The following is a 10,332-nucleotide window of genomic DNA, read 5'->3' on the forward strand; positions in this document are numbered from 1 at the left end:
ATTTTCCGTCCGCCATTTTGAGCAAAAATTTTGCATGATCTTCCGCGAAGCAAAAAAAATAATAACAAAATGTATTTTCGTCTCTGCCGAACTATTTTTCTCAAGTAATTGAATAACTAACGTTACTAAAAATCCGTTCCCGGCAGCAATTCGGATAAAAATTGCCCAGAAATAAATCATCAAAAATCACTCAATTTGCGTATGATGTATATAATACCATGGTAAGGAATGGGTTAAAGATTTACCGTAAAAGATGCCTCATTCTCAATTATTTTATTCGAAAACACCACTTTTCTTGGAAAAAAAACCCAGAATGCACTTTTTCTCTGGGACAGACAGAGGTATATAGTATGATATTTTTCTAATTGTAAATGTAAAATTGTTACGTTTCAACAGGTTTGTTAGAAAACAAACAAAAAATATATAATTTTTGTTAAGAGCACATAACTTATTAAATTCCATTGTAAATTAAAAAGAATATCAGCTATTTCGTAAAACGTAAAACAGAATTTTGAATGCAAACCAAAATATTTCACAATCAGAAAAAGTATAAATTTACATTACTGAACTTACAATTTTACTTGCAGGAAAATTATTTCGTATTATGAAATGAAACTCAATTTCATTTAGTGGAAGACTTTATGGAAAATATGTATTTACAATATTCAGAATTGAAAAAATGTGAACTTATTGACCTTTGTTTAATTAATTAATAATTGCTATATATTTACAATAAACAATGCAGTGCTCTGTTGCATTTAACATCTATCCATCGCCCTTTAATAAGAGTATGGATGTGAAATTTATGACTCTCTCGATAACACTCTGCGCTCCTCAACTTTGGAGATAGTGCTGGGCGAAAAAGCCAGCCACAGGGAAAGTATAGTTTTTTGACAAATGAACTCCTCTCTGTAGAACGCAGAACAGCTCAGGAAAAAAAATAGAATGAGTGTAGCGAAAAAAAATGAAGGGGATACATAAAAATGCCATCGAGATTCTCTTGGTGCCTCGCTCAATGTATCATTTTCGAGTTTGTATGTCTGAAATGATGCGAAGTTATCGTGGAGTGATAACCCCTGAGGAACGCGAATGATTACACACTGTCCAGAGCTTAACGGAATCTCATCTCATTCTATCCCTTCAAAATATATTTCCAGTTTTGTGCTGAAGAAAAAAAAATGGGGATTATAAAAATAATCTTGGTGAACGATGTTGATGGTGACTTGGGAATAAAAATATCCCAAGTATGTTCTATTGAGCCTGATAAGGAGATGTTCATTATCGGGAAGTGAGATTTGTGCAGAAAAAAAAGGAGGATTCTGATATTGAGAGACGAGAGTTTTGAGAATGAAATATTTCTATTCATTCTCAACGCCTTATCACTGGCACTCCCCATCGAATAAACAAGGAATAATTTTTAATTAATGACTCTGTTTTTTCCTCAATTTTGAATTGCAAATCGGAAAATAACACGCAATCGGGGAAAATAAAACAGTCTACGAGAGATAAGAAGGAAAAAGAATACCGTATTGCTGGGGAATACACTCGAAACTCTGTCTCTTTTACCCGCCTTGGCGCGCATCGGAGTTTGTTTTGGACTTTTCTGAGGGTCATGGGGTCACACTTGGAGTGCTCCAAAAGTCACATGGATGGCACAAACACTGCCCACCAAGACTTCCACAATTGAATAAGATTGTGGCGTTTAAAATTAAATTAAATATTGTTGGATGTGAAATGAAAACAAACAAATTCAAATCGCTCTGAAAATATTTCACCCCGCAAATTAGGGTCGCAACCGGGGGCTTCAACTTTCAACACCCATCGGAGCCATAGGTCCAAGGCATACACAAGAGGTCTGCCACTTATTTGACACCGTGCAGTCCGATTAAGGCACAATTTGTATCTTATTAATTTTATTATCAAATCAATGTTCAGCATACACGCCACATACACTTTTTTGGGGACCTTTGATCGTTTAACCCCAAATGGGGCGACTCCGAAAGCCCCCACAACTTCACATCTCACGCCGTTCGCTAGCTTCATAGCGATCTTTGAAGAAGTCAAACAGAGCGCTCATGCACGTAGACGACGTGTATTCGTGCTGCATATGTCCAGCAGAATAGTGAGGGACATCATTGGGATCTCCACTCTCCAGCTTCGTGTCCAGTGGCTTTTCCGAACGCACCCAATTTCGCGAAATCTGCAACAAACAATTCCACATTCAAAATCCCCTTAAAAAATTAATCCCTTCTCATCCAATCTTACTTTTTTAATATGCTCCTTGAAATCCTTCAAACCCTTTATTCCTATATGCACAGAATCCGTCAAACCGATCGCAAAGACCTTATCCTTGAAGAATGCAGGGTGCTTCTTAGCTAATTCCATCGTCACAATTCCTCCATAGCTGTGAGCCACAATTGCCACAGCCTGCAACAAAATGAAAAAAAATCCAATATATGCAAAATTATGCAAAAAAAACCCCTGAAATCATATTCTGACATGGACTTGAGAAGCAAGAACACTTAATGTTACGCTTAAATTAGATTTTGTTTCTATTGTCTTTCTCATGGTCACATTAGTGTCCATATTGTGGACTAAGAATTAACTTAAATGGATCATTCTAACGTGAAATTCAAAACATGAACTAAATTTATAAACAGAGTTTGTCTCATGGAAAATTCTGTAACCCAAAATCAAATAGATAAGATTGTTTGTGTCAAAAATATTTTTGAAACATTTTATGAGGGCGTGAAATATTCAAAATATCCGCAATTTTGATTATCTAGGAAGATTCAAAACAAATATTTGGGGATAATAAATCGATGAACATTATAATTAGATGAAAGTATTACAGTTCGCTTTCAAACAAGTTATTATGCTAAGGAAAATCTTATAGAATGTTTTGGGACAAAGAAAATAAATTTTTATAAAATAATTTCAGAGAAATATTCCTCAATTCTGAGATAAATTATTAATTTATTAAAACTCTATAAGTCTAAATCAACCTTGAAAGCCAATTCATGTAAGTTGTAGTCCAATAAAAATCTTTAATTGTAAAGTGTCAAACTAATGAGCTATAATGTATTAAAACTTTCAACAAATAAGTACAAAATATAATACAGGTTTCAAACTAGAGGTTTTGTCGGTTTAGCCCAGTTCCCCAATCTCTTGCAATCCTAAATAACTAATAGAGAAAGGTTTTTAAAAATGTAACGGATAATTTGGCCTTAACATTCAATACAAACTCAAAACTATCCCAAAATCAGAGAAGTTGAGCCACAAGGGTAAACCTTAAATCTGAAGACTGTATAAAAAAAAACTTCTTAAATGCGTCTTTAATTTTAAACACTTATTCTAGTTGCGAGGGCCTTTCAAATGTAAAGAAGCTAATTTAAAAAAAATATGCTTTCTAAAAGAAAATGGTGCATCAAAAATAGGTGTGATTGTGTAGGAATCACGTCTAGGGGAAAGCGCGCTACCTTCGGACGACTCAAGCTTCGGACAATTTAATTTTTTCTCTATGTTCCTTATGGATTTCACCCATAGCTCTTTTCTGAAAATTTGAGCCTTTTGACTAGCTATTAAAATATAATATTATAACGAACCAAATTAATTTATAACACATTGAAAAAAATGATTTGTGCGAAGCATAAATCATCCGAAGGTAGATTTGTGCGAAGCATAAATCATCCGAAGGTAGCGTATACATAAACCTATATAAATTTATTTTTTAAAAGGAGGAACACTCGTAGAAAGATTAAAAATACATTTAAAAAAAACTGTTTTGGAAAAGTTCAAGTAGCCAGCAGCGTTTTTCACAAAAATAATAGTTTTCATGCTAAATACACAAAATAAACTCACGGAATTACTACAAAATTCATTTTAATGGATTTTCGGAGACATTTTTTTTTTTGGAAAAACATACTTGTCGGGACGTTGGAATATATTCATCTGACAAACTTAATCAGATCAAAGTGTTTCAACTTTGATCTTCGAAAATTCGATATCGAAATGGTTTTCGAAAATAGATGTCCGAGAACGAAATATTTGTCTTGACTATTCGAAAACGAAAGAAATCGAAGGAGCGTTGTTCGAAATAAGCAAAAAAACATGGTTTTGGAGGGGAAGGAGGCGGTCGGGGGAAAAAAAGACTGTCCTAGATAATGTTGACTTATTTGGGGGTCGTCGAAGACTGGAAGTCGATATCTCTTACCGTTTGGCCTTTAGGTGTGTCACAAGTTGAAAAAAGTGGATTATACAACTGCTCTCTTTTTGAGTTTGAGCAATAAAATATAAAATAAATCAGTAATTAAAAAGCATGACGTTCGACTCTACACTCAGACCCGAGGCATATAGCTCCCATGATTTTATAAAATTGCAATTCTGTAAAATACGAAATGTTAAATACGAAGTTTTAAAATCCCTTTATATGTTTATAAGAAACACTACGGTCGAATGAACACCTCTTCGTCAGGGAAATCCTATTGACACTTTTGTCAAAATGTTGAAATTTATTAATTTAAGGTATCTATTAAAATGTAAGTAATATGGCGTTTTTCCTTAATCTACGTTTTTCGATATGAATAAGTGTCCTAATTTCGCATTCGAAATGGTGCATAGTAGGATGTCAATAGGTCCTGACACGAGTTCTTAAAGTTTCAATAGGTGTTCCTTTCACCCTACATATGTGGCAGTTTTACTTAGTAAAAATTTTAGGAAAAAAATTGAACCCCGCGGAACTACCTTAATCTGCTTTATGGAAGTGCTTTGGTTCAAACAATAAAATCAAAATCGACAGTTTACTTAAATGCACGTTTTCTACCTTCAATTATGAATATCCTCTCAATTGTGAGATAAATTTTAAAGACTTTTATATTGAAAAATTGACACATTATTCTCATTAAAAAAATATTTGAATTTTTTCAGTCGAATAATATCATTAAATTAAGCATTTTTAAGTAATTATAAAAAAATAATTTTCTTGATAATAGTAGGGGAGACTGGGGCAAAAAGTAACAATACGGATATTTTATTTTTTTACAAACTACTCGTACGCTCCAGAAATTTCTAATTAGCGCAGTTTTATAGGAAATTTACCGCTCTACAACTTTCTGAAAGTATTTTTCCTCTATTTTGTAAGGAAATACATTTATCGAGCCGTTTTATAAAACGTAATTTTGTGACCATTCTCAAAAATGCTGGGGCGAATAGTATCAAGCATGGGATGTTATCACATTTTGATTCGCTTTTTTACGGGATTCCGTAAATTTAAAAAAAAATCCTCGATAACATATTTTCATAGGACATTTATTCCTCTACACCTTTGTAAAACACCGTTTTCTCTATCTGAACGATAAAAACGCTTTTCAAGCTAGTTTAGAAAAAAACACACAAAAGACTGCAAATTTTTTGACCAATGCAAACAACAAGCGGCGAAACATTGCATTGATGTTTTTTTGCCGTGAGACATCATAAATTGTTTCGGTTTATCTTACTTTTCGCTCCATACCTTTTGTTACTTTTTACCCCAAGTGGCCATTTTTAATAAAAGGATCTCTGGAGAAAAAAAACTTTTGTGAAATTCTAAAATAGATAGCGGATTCGCATTCTAATAATCCAAATTATTTGGAAAATATTCACCAGTGCATCAATTTTGGAGAATAAATAGGTAATAATTGTTATCTTCTGCAAGGAAAATATTTCAAAAATAGGGCTAAAAATTTCGATATTTTTTATTTTCTAAATTCCTTGTTCGAATTCGAAAGAAACATACAACATCGAAGAAGGTCTATGGAAGCTATCCATGGAAAAAAATTTAAGCCGTTATCTAATTTATCTTGGAACATATTGAATTTTGTAATTTTCGATTTGTGACTTTTTGCCCCAGTCTCCTCTACCATATTTCCCGAATTAAGTTTAATTTCATCTAATTTTGAATTTTCTGAGTTTTTTCTATTATTCAAAAATATCTCAATTTTTAGTTGTATTTTATGGTTAGCGGAATCTTTGTTTTTTTTCATTTTGTTTTTTACACATTTGTTTTTCACAGTTTGTCTTTGGAAACTTTGTCTTCGGTATTATTTGTTTTTTTTTGGAAACTTTATCTTAGAAAATCTTGTCTTTCATAATATTTTACACAAGTAAGTATATTTTATTAAATAAAATAATAAAGTTACAACGGTGTTTCTTTTTTGGAGTTTTTATTTTCGTCATTTGAGACAAAGGGAAATTTTCTGTGTTTTGGGAAGTTATCAGTATCGCCCGTTGGGGCAAAGTGTAAATTACTGAGAAAAGGGAAATTCGTGGGAAGTTATAAAATGTGTAAAATTACCGATATTTTTGAAAAATGTATGAGAGGCAAGATTTCCAAAAAAAAAAACAAAAATTACCGAAGACAAAGGTTCCAAAGACAAACCGGGAAAAACAAAAGTGTACTGAACAAAATGGAAAAAACAAGGATTCCCAATCCCAAATTTTATAAATTGATTTTTAAAAATATTTTCCAATATTTTGAGCCTTGCAATAACAATAACAAATAAAAGCTAATGAAAGCAAAAAAAAATATCTTGACAAATGATAATTATTTTTTTAAGTTTTCAATAGATTTATACTTTGTGTAATCAGATCGACAACTAAATATAAGAATAAAATTTGTCTAAACTAAACGGTTGTTTACTGATGAAAAACAATAACGCAAATTAATTATTGTAACACATAAATGATTTTTACTGCGTTATCACACTTGCACATTAAAATTTTAATGTGATTCACATTAATTGTCGTTTGTGAGCGTCCAAATTTGTTATTTGTGTCTTTGAGTCACTTAATATTTGGGGTTTTTCTATTTATTGATAAAGAAGTGGACTTGGCCTGCAAAAATAAGTTTAAATTTACCTAAAGCATAAATATTTTTCACATTAAAAAATTAAAGAAAAAATCGCATTAATTTTTCGCATTAATGCTATAAATCAATTTATATCAAATTTTGCGGGCCAAGTCTACCTTTTTATCAACAAATAGATCAAATTTTGAATATAAAATGATTCAAACACACAAATTACACATTTGGACTCTCACCAGCGACAATTAATGTGAATCATATTAAAATTTTAATGTTCAAGTGTGATAAACACAGTAAGAAAGCTGTTAATAAAGTCAAAATTGTATTTTTGAATATTCTCTTATTAAATTGGATTAATAGTTTTTCAAATTAATTATTTTACCCAAAAAGTAGCGACTAAAATTTTTATTTTTCATAGAATTTCAGTGAAGATTCTTACCTTTGGGTTTGAAGGAATGATATAATGTTTCCAGACGTACATCGCATGCGAGATTGAGTCTTCGCTACCGGGAATGCTTTTCTCGTCTCGATAGTTGTCGTTTGTGTTGGTTATAATAACTTCATATCCTTGCTTTCTTGCTTCCTCTAAGTACAGGAGCTGCGTACCACTCCAAATAGAATCATTGATAATGAGGCTAAAAGGACACCATATCATTAAGGGCTGTTCTCTTCGAAAAGAAAACTTATTGGATACCTTCTCGACCACTGGCCTGCTCTAACAACTCCACTTCCATGGATAAGAATCATTAGTTTCTCTGGTCGGCAAAGTTCTCTAGTGGTTGAGTAAATGAAGGTGCCACTTCCCAGAGGTGCATCAACAGGAATGGGAAGCTTTATCATCCCTCTTGCCTCCAGAAGGTTGTAAACATAATCCGTAATGACCTGGAAGATGCATTTAAAGAAACCATCCGTGAATACTTGATTCAATTTCCGCTTGAGACATTATTTTTTTACTTCTCCCAATTCCTCATAGCGTTTCTGATTGTGGGCCTTCTTCTCAAATATAGCAAATTCAAATGGCTTATTAGTTAGAGTTCCACTGACAGGATTTATCTGCCTCAATTGGCCGGCTAAATTGGAAAAATATTGAAAATTCAGGTGATTGACCCAAAAAATTAGCAAAAATGTCACCTTCGTTGAAACCATATCCAAAGTCGGCGAGTGTTTTTACGGAATTTGCGTGATGCATTGCCCTGTTGGTCAACTTAAAACGCAACACCAAAGTACAGAGCTACAATTAATAGATCAAACGCGTAAATTTTTGCACTTATAAACACTATTTTAATTGAGATTTTTAAACACAGACCAATAATGTTTTTCTGCTTGACAGCCACATTTATTTACTTTATTTATTACACGACCCCAACAGCGATATATCGCGTAAAATATCGAAAGAATTAATCCCAAAGTACTTGAAGATATACTGATTCTTATTTTCACCATCTTCAAAATATTTTGCAAATTAAAAAAGAAACACTGTTGTATCTTATAATGGAGTCTACAAACTAGAAGCAATTTTCGTCAAACTTTGCCTTTTTTTAATTGACGTTCCTGCCTACATGATTGCATGTCCAGTATTAATGTTAAATTTATTAAAGTTTTCACTTTAAAATTCATTGATCTTTTTGTAAGCAAATTTTACAGAAGAGCGATTTGAATGGATTTGAAGCTGAGATTTTACATGCAGATTATAAGATTTTTGAGTTCCTTCGCATGTAGGAGATGTCGGCAATGATATGGCGGATGCAGCAGCGAGGCAGGGAGCGCGTTCGTCAGTTGTCCAAGAAGAAGTAACAAGAATGGAAGATTGGTTCGCATTGACCAGGTGGGAGTGTCTGTGTCAGTGGAAGATGGCTTGGAACGTGGACGACCTCGGAAGATACTGCCATTCAATTTTACCCGATTGTAATACACAATCTAGGTTTAAGATGATTGGAGATTTAAATAGGGAAACCATTTTCACTATAAGTAAATTGAACTCAAACCACTCACTTATGCAAACTCAATAAACTTATGCCCAACACACAATAACTTTTGTTTTGTAAACATATTTTTGGCATTTCAGTGAAAGCGAACGAAATCTAGATCTAGTCATCTCGTTCACTCTCATAGAAAACTTTGAAAACTTGTTTACAAACAAAAATTATTGTGCGCTGGTCCTTAAAGCCCATTTCCATAGAGTAAATATTATCGAGGACCCACTCTGTGAGATCTACTGTGGCAAGTATGAGGACATTGATCATGTCCTCTTCAGATGTCCTCGTTTCAGGGATGGTAGAGAAGAGCTTGTTAGCTTGTGCAATGCTTTGCCCTCTAACTCTAACCTCCAGGTTAGGGACATATTAGCATTGAGTATAGAGCGCAAGCTAGTTGGACCACTGAAAATAATAGCCAAATTCGTAAAGAGAAACAGAATTAACGTTTAAATTCATTGGTAATCAGCTTTATTCACTCAAAGAAGTGTTTATGTGTACGAAGTATGTTTTATTCATTTATTTATTATTAAGCGATTATTTATTTATTTATTTATCTATTTATTTACTTAGTTATTTATTTTTATTGGGCAAGCGGTCAAAATAGGCTTGTTGCCTAAGACCTAACCGGGATTAAAGGAGGGAAACAAAAAAAAAAGATTTTTGAGATTTAAAATCTCTATAACTTTAAGTTTGAAAATAATTATCTTTCAAGTATAATATTTACAGTACAGGGAAGGTTAAGGAGTATAAAGAATTACCCAAAAATCCGAATAAAACGGTTTTGTAAAAAATCGAGTTGTTCGACTTATATTCTAAGTGGTCGATTTTACAAGTCGTTAGTTTTTGCTTAAAATATAAATTTTTATGAACGATAAAGTGATCGTAAAGTTTAAAATAAATGTTTCCTATCGAAAATTGTGCCTTGGTGCTTTAATTAAATCAATTATCTATTTTACTTCAACTTCATCCCCTCTACATCTTGTTACCTAGATTTTTTTTTGCAAGGTAAAGTACCCTATGTCGACCACTTTAAGGATAGATTTTGTGAAAAAACTATAACTATAACTGAAAAACAGTTATAATTTGTACTTTTTCATAGGATTTTTACCTAAAACTATAGAATAGATCTTCATCGATCTAATTGTGAACTTCAATTAGTCATAATCTGATTTTAAGTTACTAAAAACTAAACTGTTTCAATAATGTAAACTGTTCCTCTACTCGACCACTGTGATATCAGAGAGGCCCTTACTCGACCACATGGGGTTACTCTTCTCGACCACCCATTTTTTCTTAAAATTAAATAAACCACAAAACTATAAGGTCATGGATTTAACTTTGGCTTTCTAACACTTTATGAATAAAACTTAAAATTAATTTAACTATTAAAAAAAATTAAAACTAACTTTAATGAATTATTGCAGAAAGAGAAAAACACTCAAGTGGAAAATACTTCAGTTACAGTGATTTGTCGACCAGTCGGATTGAGGAGGAACATGATATTTGAAATACACC

General features: G+C 32.5%; 1 protein-coding gene across 1 annotated transcript; it reads right to left on the reverse strand.

Moving 5' to 3' along the window:
- Positions 1-1,896: 1,896 nt before the first annotated feature.
- Positions 1,897-9,785, reverse strand: LOC129801703 (FAM172 family protein homolog CG10038). The gene is made up of 7 exons (XM_055846989.1): positions 8,148-9,785; positions 7,973-8,072; positions 7,796-7,911; positions 7,536-7,723; positions 7,281-7,476; positions 2,266-2,427; positions 1,897-2,200 (listed from the first exon to the last, which is right to left on the reverse strand). The coding sequence occupies exons 1-7, from the start codon at positions 8,175-8,177 to the stop codon at positions 2,015-2,017; spliced, it is 978 nt and encodes a 325-aa protein (XP_055702964.1). The 5' UTR covers positions 8,178-9,785; the 3' UTR covers positions 1,897-2,014.
- Positions 9,786-10,332: the final 547 nt, after the last annotated feature.

This window comes from Phlebotomus papatasi, chromosome 1 (assembly GCF_024763615.1).
Source record: "Phlebotomus papatasi isolate M1 chromosome 1, Ppap_2.1, whole genome shotgun sequence".
NCBI classification, from domain to species: domain Eukaryota; kingdom Metazoa; phylum Arthropoda; class Insecta; order Diptera; family Psychodidae; genus Phlebotomus; species Phlebotomus papatasi.